Source organism: Chelonoidis abingdonii, chromosome 13 (genome assembly GCF_003597395.2).
Source record: "Chelonoidis abingdonii isolate Lonesome George chromosome 13, CheloAbing_2.0, whole genome shotgun sequence".
Taxonomy (NCBI): Eukaryota; Metazoa; Chordata; order Testudines; family Testudinidae; genus Chelonoidis; species Chelonoidis abingdonii.
In genome coordinates, this window is record NC_133781.1 from 24,261,618 (window position 1) to 24,283,250 (window position 21,633).

At 38.7% G+C, this 21,633-nt stretch overlaps 1 protein-coding gene across 9 annotated transcripts in view; it reads right to left on the reverse strand.

Annotated features, from left to right (window-relative positions):
* TEX2 (testis expressed 2) overlaps nucleotides 1-21,633 on the reverse strand; it is a 126,791-nt gene that overhangs the window by 7,202 nt on the left and 97,956 nt on the right. For 7 of the 9 annotated variants that reach the window (XM_032805641.2, XM_075071851.1, XM_075071850.1 and 4 more), the window contains 2 exons: nucleotides 12,385-12,517; nucleotides 905-1,030 (listed from right to left, as the gene is read on the reverse strand). In XM_032805641.2, coding sequence (XP_032661532.1) covers nucleotides 905-1,030; nucleotides 12,385-12,517 — 259 coding nt within the window. The remainder of the gene's footprint in view (nucleotides 1-904; nucleotides 1,031-12,384; nucleotides 12,518-21,633) is intronic. The other 2 variants (XM_032805635.2, XM_032805642.2) reach the window with 2 other exon arrangements.

The following is a 21,633-nucleotide window of genomic DNA, read 5'->3' on the forward strand; positions in this document are numbered from 1 at the left end:
GCATCAAGTTTAGACATTCCTAAACTCTAAAGGCACAGGTTCAAATCCTAACAAAGGTGACCTAGTCTTTCAGCCTCTCAAGGTATTTAAGACAGCTGTGGTTTTAGCTGGTGGTTTAAGCACAATGCTGGGAGTTCTATTCCTGGCTCTGCCACTGAGTGAGTCATCTTAGGCATATGCCTTGTCTACGCTGCAGGTGAAATTCGATCTAAGCTACACAATTTGAGTTATGTGAATAGTGTAACTCAGATCGACGTAGCTTAGACCTACTTACTGCGGGGTCCACACTACACAAAATCAACGGGAGATGCTTTCCTGTCGACTCCCCCTACTCTTCTTGATCCAGTGGAGTACAGGGGTCGACAGGAGAGTGACCTGCAGTCAATTTAGCAGGTCTTCACTAAACCTGCTAAATCGCCTGCCGATGCATCGCTTGTCGATCCCTCATTAAGTGTAGACAAGCCCATTGAAACTTTAAAGTAACTTGGTGAAGTCACCACATCTGTAACATGAGACAGGGACATTTAGTTGTCTTTAAAATCTGCAGATAAGTTACAGAAGTATCAGATGATATAAACTGAGCACTACGCAGTTCACTCTGCAAAGATCTTTTGCACAATACATTAAAACTAAGCTCCTGTCTTTTCTGCTATGATAACTTGCAAGAGTAGCTATTTGTTTTGGTCAATATTTCCCTTTCTTCCTTTATTGTGTAGTATGCTACCTGACTGTCCCCCTCCATTGCAGAAGTGGCTGCTTTTCAGGTGTGCTATTGGATGGACATACATACACATAAGCGACGCCCTTTCCCATGACAAGTACTATAGTGGAACAGAACATGAAAGGTTGTCATAATCCTTCAGCTGGAAAACACGTTTAAAAAAACAACAGGCAAATGTCTCACCCTTCTGCACCAAGAGTCAGCTGCTTCTCTCCTCCCATCACCTCAGGAGCATCATCCTCCTCTGAAGACCCAGCACTAGAAGACTCCTCATCACTGTCTGCAAGGCAATATGCCCTTGGCCTGAAACTGAAAGAGGCAGACAACAATTTCCATATGAAACTTGACATTAACACCCATTCACTGTGGGTAGCTCTTTTGGTGCCTTATATATTTATACTGAACTGTCTGTAATCCCTCCCACTCCCTTTCCTTAACTATCCAAAGAGATAAAGTAAAACAAACAAACAAACAAACGCACACTGAGATTGGTTGCAGAATTCTTGAATTAAATATACATGACTATTTACACAGAAGCCTGTTCTTCTTCAGTAAAGCTGAATCCTGCATGAAATGAGAGAGTATTGTACGGCAAGACAGAGAACAGAATGGCTATTTTGCATGCCACCTAACAGAATGGAAGATGGCTTGAAATATGTTTGCAGACACATTCTTGTTAGTGTTAGTTGCTTTCCAAAAGGTTTGAACAAAATGAAGAATGTCAAAAGTTTTTAAAAACAAACAAACCCAAACATGAGTTTTAAAATGATACAGCTGCATATTGTGCTGAACAAGTGGATTTATATTGAATGCCAACATAGGACTCTATTCAACACAAATTTTGACTAAGGGTTCCGGGATGGGAAGTTTTAGTTTTTATTTTGGAGATAAAAGCATACTCTGCCATGCCAGGTATGGTGTTTATGTTTCACATATGTACACAAGCTATTATCCCTGGTCACTACCAGGGTCACATGGGTCCTTTGTGTCTATCTACCATAATTGTTGTGGGATGCCAGATTTAGAAACCATGTGTAAAGTGGTGTAAATTACAAACTGGTAGGTGCATGTAGAGGAGGCTACCTGATTTTAAGAGAATCTGAGTGAAATCTACATACTGAAGGACCAGATGGTGGTTTAAGGGAAAGTGTCCTGCCCACACAGTTTAACTCACCCCCTCCTGTTGGCTGCTTTTCTTCCTATACCTCATCTCTTCTGGCCCCTACCTGGGCAAGTTGTACAAATTCAGGCTCTCTTACAGCACATACACCCACTTACTGATGTGCAACTTATAGCATCTTACATATTCTTTTTTAATTGAAATCTGTGCAAAGCAAAGTGTTGTGCACACTGTTGGTACTTAAGATATACAACCTCTCATTTTAGGTGAGAAAGTCTACAATCATTAGTTATGAAGACAATACCTCCTCTATAAAAACTCATAGATCTTAGTGCAGTGGTTCTCAAACTTTTGTACTGGCGACCCTTTCACATAGCACACCTTTGAGTGCGACTCCCCCTTATAAATTAAAAACACTTTTTATATATTTAACACCATTATAAATGCTGGAGGCAAAGCATGGTTTGGGGGTGGAGCCTGACAGCTCGCGACCCCCTGAGGGGTCCTGACCCCCAGTTTGAGAACCCCTGCCTTAGTGGGTGTTAAAAAAAGAAGGAAAGAAAGACTAAATGGGAATTTCAAGGGACAATGGCCCTGATTCTCCATTGGCCTCTAAATAATGTATTCATACACATTCAAAATTGAATATAAGTGATTACACAAGGTGCAGGGCACTGGAGAATCAGGTCCCAAGGCTCTGTCTACATCAAGGAAACCTGCAGTGTTGTAATTAATTGGTGTGGTTACATTAGTAATTTGTATCATTGCAGCTACAGTTGATATAGCTAGATGGGTATAAATTTCCCTAATGCAAGTTTAAAAGGGAAGGGTAAGAAAGGTATTTTGCTGCTGGGCAAAAAGAAAAATGATTCTAAGTACTAAAATTCCTTATAAAAGTATTTTGTAGAATTCCCTGCATCTCACCCTAGCTGGGGACAATCTCCAGTTGGTCTCTTTGTGGCACACATTTCCCGCCCTATGGGGAAATGGTTCTGCAGGCTGGTCAAGTTGTAGCTCATTGTGCCAGTGAGGCACAGGAATCTGGTCAGTGACCTGGTGTATACGGCAGTAGTGTAATTTCTGCTGAAGAGAGTCCATCATGGATTAAGAGGAGCAGAGGTAGTGGAGCAAAGAGGTTACTCACTTTGTACAATAACTGCAGTTCTTCAAGATGTATCCCCCAATGGGTGCTCCGCTTCGTATGCTCATGTGCCTCCTAAGCCTTTGATAGGAGATTTTCAGTTATCAGCATCCATTTGGCGCATGCTTGCATCCTTTGCCTCCTTGTGCAAGGTAACAAGGCTACACAGAGATGCGCAGGCAAACTGCATTCAGTTACTTATTCATTCAAAACATTCCCTATGGAACAGTCTGAAGCAGAGGGGAAGGAGAGTGGGTACTGGAGCACCCATAGGGGGACACATCTCAAAGAGCCAGTTACTGCACCAAGTGAGTAACCTCCTCCCATGGGTGCTCCATTTCAGATGGCTTCCAAGCAGTATCCCCAGATGGAGGATGGAGTTTTGAGCTGAGTCCAGAATTGAAGACAGTACCGCAGAACCAAGTACCACATCAGATCTGACAGCATGGATCAGGGCATAATGTTTCAAAAATGTATGTATTGAAGCCTGTGTAGTGGCCCTACATATGTCAGATACTGGTACATTCTTCAGTAATGCCGGAGACATTACCTGAGACCTGGTTGATTGTGCTATCACTCTTTTGGGGTGAGGGGGAATGTCCACAGCATCATAAGTGATAATACATCTCAATATCCATCTCAATAGTTTCTGACTAGAGACTGAGAAATCCAGGGGATCTACCTACAAAGGAAATGAAGAGCCTAGATGACTTCCTAAATGTCTTGGTTCCCTTCTATCATCCATGATACATAAATAGGATTCTTGTAGAGAACTGTGTGGCTTCAGGGAAAACCCTGGTAGATGAATGAATTAAGGTGGAACTCTGACAGAATCTTGGGTAAGAATTTAGGGTGTGGGCATGAAGAGACCTGGTCTATAAAGAACACTGTAAAGGGACAATCTGCTGTCAAGCCCCCAATCTTCCTGATCCTACTGGTCTAGGTGATAGTTACTAAAATGACCATCTTAACAGACAAATGCAACAGAAAACATGTTGTCATTGGTTTGAATGGAGGTCTCATAAGGTAACTGAATACCAAGTTGAGATCCCAGGTCGGGGTAGTGTCCCTAATCTGTAGACAGAGATTCTCCAAACCTTTAATAAACCTAGATGATACCAGATGTGCAAATATGGTGTATCCTTCCATTGGAGGATGAAAGGCTGATACTGTGGCTAAATCAACCTTAACTGAACTAATACATAACCCCAATTTTTTTAGATCCAACAAATAATCCAGGAAGACTGAAAGCTGCGTCAAATCAGGCAGAAGGCAGCGACACCACCACCAATGGAATAATCTCTTCCATTTCTGCACATAAACAGTGTGGATTGATCTCCTTCTACTATTAAGTAACACTTGTACTTCTGTAGAGCAGGAGGATTCTAACCCCATGAACCAACAAGAAGCTATGTCCTGAGGCGGAAAACCACTAGGTTGGGATGAAGCATGCGACCTGCATGTTGTGACAGGAGATGAAGACCGGTCAGGACCCTGAACAAAGGTTGGACACATAGGTGAAGCAGGTAATGGTACCACTACTCTCACTCTTTATGTAAATTAACTATACTGACCACTACAAAATATTAGAAAAGCCAAAGCATGCTCAAGGCAGACATGCTATGGTTCTACGTGAAGCCAAGGTGGCTGAGAAGAAACTAAGGACCATTTGCTTGCGTATCCCTATATTGCCTCGGTATTCAGCATAAGGAGGCATACTATGTATGAGCAGGCCAAGCAGACACTGCTAACTGAAAATCTCTGATCAACGGCTTGAGAGGCATGCGCACCTGAAGTGGAGCACCCAGAGGGAAACTACTTGAAGAATAATCTTAATCAGGATACAAAATATTACACAATAGCAACTAATTCCTGGACTCAATTTTTTGACTAATTTTGTGCTTACATGCGAACCAAATCTTTTCGCAACAGATTCAAGTTAGGGAAGGATATGAGTGAATACACTTTGACATTAATATATCTCTTGTAATGCAAGAGCAAGAGAGTTTTAAGCAGTTATAAAACAAACATTTCAGGCAAGAGGGGATTACCCAGGATTGTAATTTTAGTTGTGTAATATTTCACAGCTTGTTAAGATTGCAATTTATAGCTGGGTTTTCTTTCAGTTTGTTCTTGTGGTTTTGTTCTCATGTTTCCCTTTTTCAAAGGAACCAGGCAGAACACTGATTGAAGCCATTGTCACTGCCAATATAAGTGGGCAGAGGAAGATGTTTAGATTGGTGGGACTCCATACAGTAACCTTAAGGACAGTTCAAGTACAATTCACCAGTACACAGCATTCTTCCCTAAGAGTACGCGTAAAGAATGAGGGCAATAATCTCAAATTCCTTTTTAACTAGCAAGGATCCAAGTTCTGAGGTTTGGATTTGACCTTCCTCAAACATTTCTTTGTAGGTACAACCCCACTGTAGCTCCCTGCTTCTATCAGAGCACCCAAAAGTGATGCATACCAAGTGCTTCTACACCAAGGCTGAAAGAGGTCACTCTCAATAGTCCCAGTGACCTAAAATAATCCCACAACTGTGAGGCTACCAGCCAAGACATCAGCAAGTCCTTTCTGCATTAAATTAAGTGACATCAAAGACTACCTCCAATCTCAGTATATGATGAGCGGATCACACTACATGATCACAACAGAAGGGAGTGTCATTCTCAAAGTACCTTCTTGTGCTGACTGCATGGGATTTTACTGAACTGCCACTTGTACCCTGTATTATGTAGTATACTACAATTAAGAGAATTATTGTGTGTAGGAGACTGCATTGCATTTCTAAATGTAGATTAGCTTGCCTGTATTTGCATATATAAATCTCTGGGATGCTGTCCGAGACCTGCTACAGCCATTTGTTTATAGAAGTGCTGTTTCACATTTTACTCACTGGCAATGTCTCAGAGTTGCATTTTGTGTTTGAGTGCTCTCCAGCAGGATAATATCCCAACACACTTCAGAGTACTGTCCAAAACATTAATGCAAGATACTGGTTTTGATAGAAAAATGCTGGACATGTTCGTTAATATGAGGGACTGAAAGCAACTTAAAGCTAACCAGTTTTGTTGCTTTTTTCAAATGAGGCAGATGTCTTTTTCCAGCTATTTGGAATGTAGGCTTTTTTGGCTATTGTAGCACCAAAGCCAATTTGGCTCAAGGCACTTCAGTAAAGATTACGTTCAGTCAACTGCCTACTCTTATTTATATATGGTCTGAACTGCTAACTGAGATTTCCCCACTTGTTTATACAAATCTCACCCATACTCAAATCAAGTACCACTTTAGCAGACAGCGAAGTGTGGTATGGGGAGACACTGACAGAATAAAGGTTTGCGTGTTAGGCAGCGTGGTCTGGCAGAATAAGCATATCGCTGGGAGCCAGGAGGTTCGAAGTTCCACTCCTGCTTTTGCCACTGACTACCTAAGATGCATTGGCAAGTCGTTTAACCTCCTGTCTCAATTTTCCCATTGTGAGGGATTACAATCTGTACAGTATTTTGGACATGTCACAATAGTAAAATTACTTGAAGAAAAGATGTTGAAAGAAAGCTTCACTCACTCAATGAGAAATATTTATGATGACTTAATTATTTATGTCTATTTCTGGTTTCCTTATAGGACTTAACCTTTCATGCCAAAAGTCAGATATCCCAGTGCTGTCTGTTAACACAAGTTCCAAGAGGTAACATTTCACCACTCAGGAAGCTTCAGTTTCCAAAGGATTTGTTGGGAAGTTTTCAATCTATCATGCTTTCTTGACATCCCTACTCAGAATGGATATGCCTTTTTCCAGTCTGTTTTGCCCAGAAGTGAGTGAGTGTCTGCGTCTCTGTGTGTGGCCAAAGAAGGGTAAAAAGGTTTTATATATAGGATAGCGACAGCAGTGTTGTGATCAAAATTTTCCCAATATGATGGACCTTCAGCCTGCTTCTCATGCTACACCGCTCTGGAAAAAACTCTACCTTGACAACTGGCCTGGGGAGAATGATTTCTTCAGCTAGGCAAGTAATATCTCACTTCTTCATAACTGTCATGGTAAAGGCAGGTGAGCAGATTAGGTCTGGGTTGGAGAATCTTTGCAAGGCCATGCTACACCATTATGTGGCTATGTTTTATTTTTAAAGTGCTTGTCAGAAATACTTGCACAACTATGGAGATAATTATATTGTAGTATGGTTATCCAAACTGAAGTAATTGAAGTCATTTTCCCCCCAAGTTATGAAATAGTTTTGCATATTACCATCTACCTTCTCCAATGAAGGGCACTGACAACGACTATCAAACTTGGATTCAGAAGAATAGAGTTCAGTTCGATTTGTCATAGCAGTTATCCTGACATAATCTGAACTAATACTTCACTGTGCTAATTTAATAGTTTTAATTAAGATGAGCTGTGCAGATCAGAACTAAACTGTGACTACTACTAAGGTTTCCATACTCTTCATATATCACATTTAATTTTCAGAAGCTTCATACAGTATCCATTGTATACAGTAAAAGCAAAAGTATACTGGAAGTGTCCATGGGTCAAACTGAATGAACATCTGGCCCTGGGCACGATGCACACTTAGGAGAGGCCATCTGAACTATAGTTTTAGTTCTAAATTCAAAGTATACATTGCCTCATTACTGATATTAACATTTACTTTCCCTGTAAATGATTGCTGTGTGAGAATTCAAATTGTAGTAAATTTAAATAAAAAAAAAGGAAGTGTGGAATCAATGTGTTTGACCACTGTATTTCAGGGACAGTTCTTTCATTGCAAGGATATAAATCCATACAAAGACAATTCTGTAGGCTTGAGGGAGGGGAAACAGAATCTCCATCTCTATACGTGTTTGTTTTTATCCAGGTGGGGGGGTGGGAGGGCAAATTATGTGGAAAAGCTCCTTTTCACATTTAGGATCACATTCTTTGTATTAGTGAGACGGATGTAAATTAACAGTAATTTATCAGACTTTGGTGGAGTTATCACACATTTTACTTTAGTAAAACAGCAGAATCCACACTGACTTCAGATTCCAGATTTATCAGAGCAACAGTGCAGAATTTGGTCATTAATACGTTTTTGTTTTATTTTCTTTTTACATCATGTCATTTAGCACGGCTATAAATCTCACTAATATACTTCAGAATGGACCAGGTTATGCCTTGAGCATGCAAATTAGCTTTCATTAAATATTAAGGGACAGTTTTAGTTATATACCAGCAAAAGCTTAGATTTGCAAGAATATTTTCTGGATTTGTTGGCAGCGGATATGCACTATCATGGAGTTTGCCTACTGTTCAGGGACTAGTGATTTCTCAGGAACTACTATGACGTTCTAGTTTGTTGCTGGAAGAGAAGAGTTACTTTGCAAATTCTAGGACCCCAGTGGCTGCTTAAAGTCTGACTTCACTACATAGCAAAACTAGCATAGGACACATGGATTTAGGAGCATTCTTAGCTTCCAAGGATTCGGAAATGGTGTTTTTATATCCAGGCTTGATAGCACTGAGACACTAGGGGGCAGCAACAGCAAAAGAGGTGGCTGAGAGCAACCTATTATCTCAGCCTCTAACTCAGTGCATTATTAAGATTTTTTCCTTCTAAACTTAAAGAAAACCCATTGAATGGTTTTATATAGCATAAAAAAGAATCAACATTCCACAGCTAAATTAGTTGGATATTTGACAAATACCACTCACCAGATAAATACAAAATCCACAGAATGATGAACCCAAACATTATAAAAAATGAAACAAATAGCACAAATACAAGTTAGATAGGATACAGTATGTAATTTCTAGCCAGTTTATCCAAGAGGCATATCTCATTTAAACATAGAAGGTAAACAGAACTGTTATATATACAAAATTGGACATGTTTATTCACACTATGCAGTAAAGTTACTGAGGAGTGTCTGAACTGTTGACATGCAGGAGGCAGCTACCCTTTCACATTCATTTGCAACATTATTTGTGTTATAGTAGCACCACATAATACCTACCAGTCTAAAGAAGAAATTGGGCAGAGTATTGATTTCTCAGGCACAAATGGGAGCGTTGTGTTTATGAAGGAAAAATGGGAAACCACTATGGACTCACCAAAGGCATATTCAGCATTTAGAATTTTGTGCATGAGATTCAAAGTCAAGTCTAATGCCTAAACGGCACATACCTAGACAGCTACAAAAGAATGGTATGTAGAACCAATCAATAGGGATGAAAACAGGTGTCAGAAAAACCTAGTCTCTACTTTCAGTTCTGCCATCTTAGGCAAGTTGCTCCACCTCTCTGATTCACTTTCCCCCCCATTTGTTAAACATTAATACTTGCCTGCTTACTTACTATACAAAAAAAATTTGAGAACTATCTAATAACTAAAAGGTCTTTGAAAATGTAACTCCATATTGGTTTATGCTCATGCAATATTTTCTAATTTAATTTCAGAATGGGGAACTACATACAAATGTGGAAACTAGTTAAACAGAAATAAAAAGGTACAGTCACAAAAGTGAAATGCCTGCAAGCTGCATGGAAACTTTTAAAAAAACACCATAAAAGAGGCTCACATTAAATCTATATCCCAAATTAAAAAACAAACAAAAAAAACAATAAAAACAGTAAGAGGACCAAAAAAATGCCACCATTCCCAAACAAAGTAAAAAGCAGTTAGAGGCAAAAATCCTTTAAAAATTGGAAGTCCTACTAAGGAAAATAAAAAGGAGCATAAACTCTGGCAAGTCAAGTGTACAAGCATAATTAGTCAGGCCAAAAAACAATCTGAAGAGCAACTAGCCAAATAAAAAAATGTTTTGCTGTTTGAGTAAGTACATCAGAAGCAGGAAGCCTGCCAAACAATCAGTGGGGACACTGGAAGATCGAGGTGCTAAAGGAGGATCCAAGGAAGATAAAACCATTGCAGAGAAACTAAATGAATTCTTTGCATCAGTCTTCACTGCAGAGGATGTGAGGGAGGTTCCCACATATGAACTGTTCTTTTTAGGTGACAAATCTGAGGAACTGTCCCAGATTGAGGTGTCAAGAGAGGCGGCTTTGGAACAAATTGGTAAGTTAAATAGGAATCAGTCACCAGGACCAGATGGTATTCGCCCAAGAGTTCAGAAGAAACTCAAGTATGAAAGTGCAGAATTATTAAGTGCGGTCCCTATCATTTAAATCAGCTTCTGTACCAGATGACTGAAGAATAGCTAATGTGACACCATATTTTAAAAAAGGCTCCAGAGGTGATCCTGGCAATTTCAGGTCTGTAAGCCAAACTTCAGTATCAAGTAAATTTGTTGAAACTACAGTAAAGAACAGAATCATCAGACACACAGATGAACACAATTTGTTGGGGGAAGAGTCAACATGGCTTTTGGAAAGGGAAATCATGCCTCACCAATCTTTGAGGGTGCCAACAAACATGTGGATATGGGTAATCCAGTGGATATAGTGTACTTGGACTTTCAGAAAGCCTTTGAAAAGGTCCCTCATCAAAGGCTCTTAAGCAAAGTAAGCAGTCATGGGATAAGAGGGAAAGTCCTCTCATGGATGAGTAACTGGTTAAAAGACAGGAAACAAAGGGTAGGAATAAATGGTCAGTTTTCAGAATGGAGAGAGAGGTAAATAGTGGTGTCTCCCAGGGATCTATATTGGGATTAGTGCTGTTCAACATATTCATAAATGATCTGGAAAAAGAGTAAACAGTGAGGTGGCAAAATTTGCAGATGATACAAAATTACTCAAGATTGCTCTCTGCTTTGGATTTAGCTAAGAGTTACAAAGGGATCTCAAACTGGGCAACAAAATGGCAGATGAAATTCAAAATGTTGATAAATGCAAAGTAATGCACAATGGAAAAAACATGATCCCATTTATACATACAAAATGATGAGATCTAAATTAGCTATTACTACTCAGGAAATAAAATCTTGGAGTCATTGTGGATAGTTCTCTGAAAACATCCGCTCAATGTGCACTGGCAGCCAAAAGAGCTAAACAAATGAGAAAGTGTTATTTACTCCTTCACTTAATATAAGAACCAGGGGTCATCCAATGAAATTAATAGGCAGCAGGTTTAAAACAAACAAAAGGAAGTATTTCTTCACACAATGCACAGTCAACTTGTGGAACTTGTTGCAGGGGATGTTGTGAAGGCCAAAACTACAATGGGGTTCAAAAAAGTACTAGATAAATCCAAAGCCTATTAGCTAAAATGTCAGGGATGCCACCCCATGCTTCAAGTGTCCATAGCCTCTGACCGCCAGAACTGAGGAGTGGATGACAGGGGATATATCACTCGATGATTGCGTGTTCTGTTCATTCCCTCTGAAACACCTGGCACTGGCCACTTGTAGAAGACTGGATAGATACTCGGCTAGATGGACCATTGGTCTGATACAGTATGGCCGTTCTTATGTTCTAATTTAGGTACACTTGGGTATCGTGCAATATTGGTGAATATGTTAATTTCACAGCAAGAATGAACAAAATTAATCTCTAGCGGGAGCCTACCAATGCCATTGGAGTTACACTGACAATGTATTTATCCAATACTAAATACTTCTATTTCACTGACTTGTCAGTGTCAAAGAAGGGAACACTGGAAGGAGACCTTAAATACGTTCAAATACCTATATTTTAGTTTATCAACATTTTTCCTTTTAGAAGTTATTTCACAATGTCACCATTTGTCTTTCTTGCAGAAAATATACAGAATAATGAAATCAGAATTTATCAGGTAATTAATGAATGAATTCAATTGATTTTTAAAATAGTCTTTTCAAATCTACTTATTGGTAATTGAAATGTCTATGTTTTAAGATTTGGGATTTTTTTTAAAAAGTATTTTGTTCTGCTTACAAAAGTTTTATAATTTTATTATTATTATTTTTAAATAGCTCCTATTTGGAGAGCATATTTATACTTTGTGTACAGACTTATCTTCAGCATTTACCGGCATCTAATGCAAGTAGAATCATAGATTATTAGGGTTGGAAGGGACCTCAGGAGGCCATCTAGTCCAACCCGCTGCTCAAAGCAGGACCAATCCCCAAATGGCCCCCTCAAGGATTGAACTCACAACTCTAGGTTTAGCAGGCCAATGCTCAAACCACTAAGACATCTTAAGATCAAAATCTATTGTCTAAACATAATGAAGAACTGATATAATAAAGTATATTATCTTGTTATAAAAAATTAGTTTATGAAGATAATAAAATGTCAATAAATAGAAGTAATTGCCTGGTTCCAAATGTTATTACACACTTAAGGCCAAATTCAGCCCTCAGATACAAACATCAACTTTCACTAATCTAGAATTGAACTGCAGTAATATCTGAGGGTAGAATTAGCCCTGCTTTTCTAAACACAGGTCTGGTTTCTTTCTTGGGCAGTAATATCTTACCCTTCTTTGCCAATCTCTCCAACTTTCAGTGCTTCACCAAGAGGCTCTTTACCAAGTTTGGTCAAATTCATTTTGGTCTCGAGGGTCATTAGAAAAGACCCGTTGTAGGACATTTCCAAATCAATCCAAAGTCCTAGAATTGTTAATAAAAAAATTAAATTTTTTATAACGTGACATTGCAACTTAGAGAAACTTACACAATCATTTTATACTAAAGTGATGTCAAGCTAGAAATAATTTTAGAACAAAAGCGTTCATATGGTTACTAATACGACCAGAGATTTTTGAAAATAGAAAGTAAGATATTTTAAAAATATTTTCCAACCACTTGTGCTGTTTACTTTCACATTTCACTCCGCTTGGACAGTCCAGGTAATGAAGATGTGTCAGTTATGCTATGTGGCGAGCCCGCACTACCACAATGCCATTATGGTTCAACTTCCAAAACTTTGGGGCATTGTTTTATACATGAGTATAAGATTAAATTAAATTGGTTTGAATCCCTGGACTAGTTGATCTTTTTAAACATTATATCCCAAGGCTACCAAATGAAGACTTGTCAAAACCCTTCTGCTGTCAGCCATGACTTGTTGAGGTAATATATGAATGCTCAATCACTTTTAACTTAAATTTAACTTTTTCCTGAGGTCTAACTCCAAATATATCACTCTTGAAAGTTGCTGTATAAGTGTAATGCTTAACTTGCACTTTCAATCATCTGACTGTCATTCACTTTGTACAGGTGGCCTCTTACCACAGTGACCAAGAAAATTTCTGGAGACGTGGATGTGTGTCCCTATCCCTTATCAGTGACACATCCTTGCTCCTAAATGCAACTGTGCTGTTTCTCCTCCTGTGAAGCATGAAGTGATCATCAAATGTGAAGAACTATAGGTCATCTGTGATATGGAAAGTAGAGATACACAGGTGCCACTGAACATGCTATAGAGAAATGCTCCATTTTCACAAATGAGAAACTCTAGGACCTGAACAAAAACTGCCATCCCATCATAGAAACCATTTAGAAAAATTTTGCAACTCAACATTTATTCTGAACTCCAACTGCAGTGGAATCCCTGACAGCTAAGGGTACAGTCCCCATCTGGTCAGCTTCACGCAACAGCCTCATTTCCTGTACCAGAGACCCATTATTCTTGGGAACATGAGGAGCCATTGGGTGGTCAGAGGCATGAAACCTCTAATGTGATCTGGAGTTTCACTGGAATAAAGGTTCAGTATCCTCCCCCCCCAGAAAGAAGCAGATGGAGAATCTCCTGGATGGACCCTACTCTTTTGAGGCACTAAACAACTAGCAATTCAGGGAAGACTAGCTTCAAGTTATGTGCATGTATAAACTTCCAGTAGTCCACATTCCTGCTGTACCCCCACTTCAATGGTTTGATAAAATACCAAAACAATTAAATTACTAGTGAAGTTCTAGTTCTATTGTGGCACTCAGAAATCTATACAATATCATCATAATCAACATTAAATAATGAAACTGCCTATAAGTTAGACAATCACTCCCTCTACTGGCTCTATAGGGTCACAATCCTTTTTAAACCACTGTAAAAAATGAGGGGGGAAGACCCTCTGATACATCCTCTGCAAGGGAAGAAGAGTGCCACACACCTTCTTGAATGGCAAGATAGAGCCCCTCAGAGAAGGTATCAAAAAGTCTCATATTGCATGATCTTACCCAAACAATCCTTGATATATGACTTCTAAATATTCACATTAAGGCTTCATAATACAAAAAATAATTCTTCTTTTAACATCCTTATTTCCTCTATTAATTTACCTTATGTGAATAATAATGAACACTCTCCTGCTGCAGTGCTCTAATGTACTGAAGACCAATATGAATATATTTCAAATATATTAAAAAAAACAACTGCTCTCTTAAAATTCAAACAAAACCTTTTGAAGAGACTGAATACAAAAAGTTCAGATCTATGTTTTCAGAAGTGATTAGTGATTTTAGGTGTCCAATCTGGGGCTTTTTAAGGTCTCTCAATGTACAGAGAGCAGGTGCTCAACACTCAATAAAATCAGGTCCCTTTTAAGTGTCTCAAGTTGGGCAACCAAAATTGATCCACTGAGAACACTAGTCACTTTTGAAAATTCAGGCCTATGTGAATGCAAAGTATTTATGGTTCTCTTTTCTGCAAACACACATAAGCAAAACTGAAATGCCATATACCACAAATTCCAGGATGCAGGCCACTCAGTATACCAAGTCTGCTATCATCATACAGTTATAAATAATTCTGAAGGCAAATTATCTTTAGTCTCCTCATTTACTAATATAAAACTTTTCTACAATTCAGATGAACGTGAGTTGACTGTTTCACATTATGTTTCTAAACAAGGAAACAAATGCCAATTTATGCAGAATTTCCCTCTCTGCTTTCTGCTGGTGAAATTAAAGACGGCATTGGGAACCAGATATCACAGGTCTGAACAGCTGAGACCAACTCTTTTTGTAATCAGTGAGTCAGCATGCTCCAAACTTCAATGATGTTTTAACAATAGATTAAATTAAGCTAAGGAAACAATTCAATCATATTACTGAGAGAAAGGATGTTCTCTTCTACTCAGGGTAACTGGTTTGTTAGTATTAATAAATAAATAAATAAATAGCTGCTCCCCTCCCGCCCCCACACGTCATGGTACAATTTAGTCATCAAGTTGTCTGTGGCCTAACCTTGATTAAGATACAGTAACACCACAGCACATCTTATCAAGTTATAGTTATAGTAACACAAGCACTGTTTAAATTAAAAAGCTGCTTTCTTTGTCAAGGTCCGTAATTGCTCAAATGATGAAAGCCACATGAGCAGAATGTCTGTTTCTTGAAGTCAAGCATTAGTGGAAATTTGTTGTTTGTGAGGCTCTGAGAGTTCTTCAAATATTGTACATCACTGCATTTTTAAGATCCAAAGCAGACTACATGAAGTAGCCTCAAACAGCAGAAAACCACAGCATTTAATTCAGAACTGCAATTTTGATTGAGAAAGTAGTCTAAATTACCTTTATGCTAAGGAACTTACTCACAAGTAAGTTCACATTGCTTATGCAAAAATAAAAATAATTTTCCAATGATTGTTGACATATATCCCCTTAAAAATTAGAGCCAAAAGAGAATTAAATAAGGTTATTGCAGTGGCTCCATGTTTATTACTAGAATCAATAAAATGCAGGAACTAAAACATCACCTAATTGGACAATGACTGCAATTACAAGTAGGGCTGGCTCCAGGCACCAGCGCACCAAGCGCGTGCTTGGGGCGGCATGCCACAGGGGGGCGCTATTTCGGTTGCCGGGAGGGCAGCAGGCGGCTCCAGTGGACCTCCCACAGGCGTGCCTGAGGAGGGTCCGCTGCTCCCGCAGCTCCAGTGGAGCATCCGCAGCCACGCCTGCAGGAAATCCACCGGAGCCGCGGGACCAGCGAGCGGCAGAGCGCCCCCGCGGCATGCCACTGTGCTTGGGGCAGCGAAATGGCTAGAGCAAGTCCTGATTATGGTAGGATTCATAATCCTTGTAAACACTTGTCTGCTGTAACTAGTCTGTAAACAAGAAACTGAAAAGAGTAGTTTTACTGAATGGTAGCATTGTTGTAAATACAAAAGTAAACCAAAACACACAGCAATCTCATAAAACTTGTCTCCTGACTTTTAAATGTGATGTATTTATTACAAAGATAAGAACACAGAACTGAAGTACTAAGTCAGAACTGGCAGCCAAAACAAATTCTTTATAATTCAAACATGCACTTCCAGAATAAAAATTCTTAGAAACCAATTAAAAAAGTTGTTGAATCTCACTATCAGTGAATCTGTCTACAAAATCTTAGAATAAAGTTTAATATACTGGAGCAGTGAATGCAGTTTTATTTGTTTTTAATCAAGGTTGGGTGTAATATGTAATTTTTTATCTGTTCAGTTATTTCTGTTAAAAGTCACAGTAATGCTGATGGGTTTTGTATACTAACTGCTTTCAGCTTCCAGACATGGGCATCATTTCAGAAAAAATTGGATGGTGGGAGAAAGAGGACAAAATAGTGCCAGCATAGAGAACATTATATTATATTCTGTAAAGCTGGCAGAGGATTAGAAGACATAATGGAACATATACACCTGTGAAATGTCTGAAGGGGGGAGGGAAACCAAGATGGGAGGGGGCGGGGAAATTCCCCTCCCCTGCCCTTGCTCTACAGTAAATGATGCTCTTACTTGCACATACTGGGGATAAACCTGCCTCTTGTGGGGACCAGTATCAGCAGAGCGCAATTTTCATTGCACAAAATATAAAGCTTATTGCCAATATACTTTTACGAGAGTTTTTTGCATCTTTACTGGAGAGGACAGGCAAACATCTGCCACTAGACTGGATAGCTAGATCACAACATGTTTTGCAGTCTAAATTCTTCCCTAATTTATATGTGCGTCCCACATTGAAATCAATAGAATTACAAAAGCAGTAAATCAAGATACAACTACTAGAGATTCAAGTATACAGTCTGCCTTCTACATGTGGAATAGAACTGATGATAAAAGTATTTAAAGTAACGTTACTTTAAAAACAGATATTTTTAAATACACAAAAACAGTTCAGTGAAAAATGTCAAAAATTTATACAGAGTGTTCTTAAACAATACCCAACCATCATTCACAGTTTTCTGATTACATTTTCCGCCCAGCTGATCTGGCTCAATTATTTTCAGTTCTGTGAAGTTAGCCCTTAATGACTTTAACCAGTTTTAGCCACCCTACTACTTAAGTCAATAATAGTATTTTGACTGCAAAAGGCTGATACTTGTACACGTGATTTCTGACCATGGTATAATCACTGATTCCGATGCTATTTCAACTGCTATAAAAGCAAAATTATAAACAGAATTATGCAAGTCTCTGGTACCGAAGAATACAAGAAGCAATATGTTCATCATATGCAACTACTGCTGGGCGTGTCTTAGTAGGGCACATCTAAAATTGCTTCACTTCTAATGAAGAATCAATGCTAGAGGGTTCCCCAGGGCTTTATTAGCGACATAAGCAGAAAAGCAAAGGAGCTAATAATGTCAACCTATTTCTGTCAAAAGACATGCCAGATAGAAATGCCTAACTAAGCAGACAAAAAAAAAAAAAAAAAAATAGTAATAGAAACTACTACAAATGGGAAACCAGAGATAATTACCACCTATAAGTGTGGCTTAATTTTGATAGAAAAATATCAGACCATAAAGTTGTCTACTAAATTTACTTCTTTCAAAATATTTTCAAGTTTTAAAAGAAATAAGATCCCACAACCGGGGAAAAACTACTAAAAAACAATGGAGAACTTAATCAGCAATATTACTTTTTAACAGAAATAGGATCACAAATGAATTGTAACTAGGGGAAAAGCAATATGTTCCCATCCCCAGATAATCTGGGATGCAATAAAGAATTTCCCCTTGAAATTCTATTTCCATCAGGGAAAAAAGGTTCCATTTCCAACAGTAGTGAAATTATTTGCTGTCTTAGAACAAAAACTAAGTTAAATGAAAAAATGGACTTTACTAAAACTCTATATGGTGCACTCACAGTGTGCAAGGTATTTTACAGGCAAGTTTCCAGCCCCCTAAAGAGTTTATAATACAGGAAGATGATGCACAGATAGTGCAGGTGGTGTTTGGATGCAACAAACTGCGTTGATTCAATGGTGGTGATTAGTATGCTCCTGGATAGCTCCATGACAGATTTTAGAAAATCTTAAAACTAAACAAAACTATTTTGCTCACACATCTGAGAAGGACATTAGAGCTTATAGGCCTTCTTGCGTCCTTCACTGATTTGAGAAAACAGAATTTTTAGTGTCATCCATAAAGTGTGTGTATGGCATTAACCAAAAGTGTTACAATTTTCAGTGAGGGTCAATTATTGCAAAACTTGGTCTGATATCATAGAGTTTGCACTAAGTTAATTCGATTAATATATCAGACTCTCAGCCTTTTAAGATGATGCAAGATGATCTTGTATATTGCACCCAAGCACTTCAGACAGTAACTATCAGGCATGAAATTGATGAAACAACTTTACATAGAAACTAGGCAAAGAAATACAAAAGAGTTGAACAGAGGAGTCTCAGATGTTAAAAAGTTCTGACTTTATATCATTTTTATGTGGCGCCAAAGAATCCTAGCCTAGAGACAGAGTTAGTTATTTCCAAAGTTTACAAATAGAATCTGCAACAACTTAGTCAACTGGCAAAAATGCTTTTTTAAAGATCCTTGTCCTTTTGATGAAGGGAGAGCTTGTTGGATAGTCTGTTTTTTCCAAATGATTAAGCTACAGCTTCACCAGTTATCTTACTGCACTGGAATAAAACTCATCTTCAAGCTCAAATTAAAAAATGATGGGTCTTGGTCAAATAAGCAGCTATTTACTCTGAGACTAAGGAGATGCACTCAGTTGCGTATCCTCACATCACGACTTCTAAGTTTCCTAGAATAGAACAAGTGTATTGACTTTCAGCAAATCCCTGAAGCACAGTACCTAACCTGAGAGCACCCCAAATCTCATATCAGAAGGTAAACATAAATGTTTCTAAGGCCTTGCCAGAACATGAAGTTATATCACTTTAACTCTACTAACAGAATTCAAAAGTGGTAGAACTGCCCTAGTGTGGATGCAGTTATACTGGTGCAAAAGTATTAGTATACACTGGTATAGCTTATTTATGTAAATTTAGTGGAATAAGCTATACACCAGAACAACTGCATCCATACGGGGGCGGTTGAACTAATTTAATTATGTTGGGCCTGGTCTACACTACGCGTTTAAACCGAATTTAGCAGCGTTAAACCAATTTAACCCTGCACCTGTGCACACAACGAGGCCCACAGTGTAACGCTCCGGAAATTGACGCTAGCCACGGTACATGGACGCACACCGCCAAATTAATCTGCTTAGTGTGGCCGTGTGCACTCGACTTTATACAATCTGTTTTACAAAACCTGTTTATGTAAAACTGGAATAATCCCGTAGTGTAGACATACCCTTGGTGAAAAGTCACGCCTCTAACCAAAATAGTTAAACTGGTACAAAACCGGTGTGTAGACAGGACCTAAAGTTCTGCTGGGCAGACTGTGATAATCTGGATATGATGTTAAGTAAATGCAGCTAAACACAGCATCAAACACCACAGGTCTCCAGCTCCGGCGAGTCATCATCACCTGATCTTTGCAAACCAATGAGAGGAACTAAGATTTAAAAAGACAGAAAATACCCACCCTGGTCACCAATTCATCAGCTAGTTTAATACTGAAATTTCCCCTAAGAAGCACTGGAGAAGAAACCTGGTGGCTTATGCATGAGTGTGTGTATGTTTCACCATCCTTGTGTTCTGAGAAAATATCACTGTTATCTTTATTTAAATGTTTATTCCTGGCAAGGGACACTGGTAGAAAGGTCGGTTAGTCAGGAGCATTTTCCTAAAGTTCTGTTTAATGGAAACTACTTAGTACTTACTTTCATCTCTTGACTTCAGTGTACTTCAAACATTACGTAAGCCTTTAATGCTTTTGTGAGGGATTATACTTGTTTCACAGATTGAGAAACTGAGGCATCGAGCATGTACACAACTTTCCTAATGCACACAGCAAGTCAGGAGGAGAGCCTGAACCTAGTCACGTGTTCTGCTCTGCCAGTGGATCTAACTAATAATTCTTGTCAAGAGAATTTATCAGTCTTCAGTCAAATTAATTTATAGCCCCAAAGATAATTTTGCTCAACACCTATGCACTTTCTCAAGTACAGAAGCAAGAAGCTGGATACAATCCTACTCTGTTGAATACACTCTATTGAGAAGTTTGTAGAAATAAATGGAGTTTAACATTTTGCTGACTCAGTCTCTGTGACTTAGAAGCTCTATAATGTTCTCCAAAGTCCCCACAACTGAGACAATTTAGAATCCATGCTGACTCACGCTATGATTAGTCAGGGTATGGTTAGGATCCAGACACAGGTTACTGAGTGCTAGCTGGAGCAAGTTCTTATTCTAACATCTTTGCTGCTCAACTATCTGAAAGTCACTCTTTAAAGCCATTTTACCATCTAAGTTATGAAGCAGCTGTGGAGGGATGGTAAACAACAGGCTCCCCTGAAGGAGCATTTCCCCATAGACCAATTAGAGCCTTCTAAATTCTGGGTCAAATAAGCCCTTGTAGATCAACTAGATCCTTCAAAAACATTTCCAACAAGTCACCATCAAAATTAAAACAGGGAAGAGAAGAGGTGGAATTTAAAAAGAAAAGGTTTGCTAAAGGAGACAGCTGAAAATCATGCCCAATTGCTACAATGAAAATCTAGTTCCTGTCTAACGAACTGTTTCATCTATCAGAACAGATTCTATGTTAATGGGAGAGAGGGTGTGAAAGGGGGAAGACCTACCTTCCCCCCCTCTTTAAGTGTACATCAAATACTTCTAAAAACAGACTTTTTTCAAGCTATAACACTGTCAATCTTTGAACTTTTTTCCAAAAAAGAATGTTTAAGCTATTCTGCATCTGAGTGGACTGACAAAAGATCCTGCGTCTTTATGAAAATATCAAGGTGACAGAAGTCACAGCCAAGACAAAGGCCTTGCTTTGGGGATACGTTATGCCAGAAAGAACCCAGATTGAATTTCAGCTCCTAGGGCCTGCAGTAAGAAAATCATCACTTCACAAGTTATCACCTTTGACATTGAAAGACCAGCACAAAACCCCACAATGATATTTTTACAAAGTCTCTTTTCAGAGCTGAGACAATGTTTGTTTTCTGGTTTATTAGTTATAGCATTTTGCTGAATCATTGTTTACATAGAGCAAGGCTGCAGCTCTTGAATAGGAGTCAGATCTGGGTTCGCTATAGTACAGACACAATTATTCTCTGGGCATGAAGAAAAGATGCTGGATCCTTTACTACTTTGTACTTCCTCAAATTTTACTTTACTTTTATAATTTTGTGATTTTAGTGGTTTTCAGTTGGGAAGAGGATATCATTTCCTTATATTCATCCTGCTGCTCACCTATAAAAGTCATAACATTGGTGCCAGGCATTCAGTACCTTGCATAGCCAAACTTCTACGGCCTTCATTTAGCACTCCTCTCTCAAGCAAAACTCATACTGAAATCCATGGGCCAAATTCTGCTTTCAGCAGTTCCACAGGGTAGAACTGGAAAAAGAGGGAAGTCAGCTTTTCATCAGAATACGTTTTGCTCAA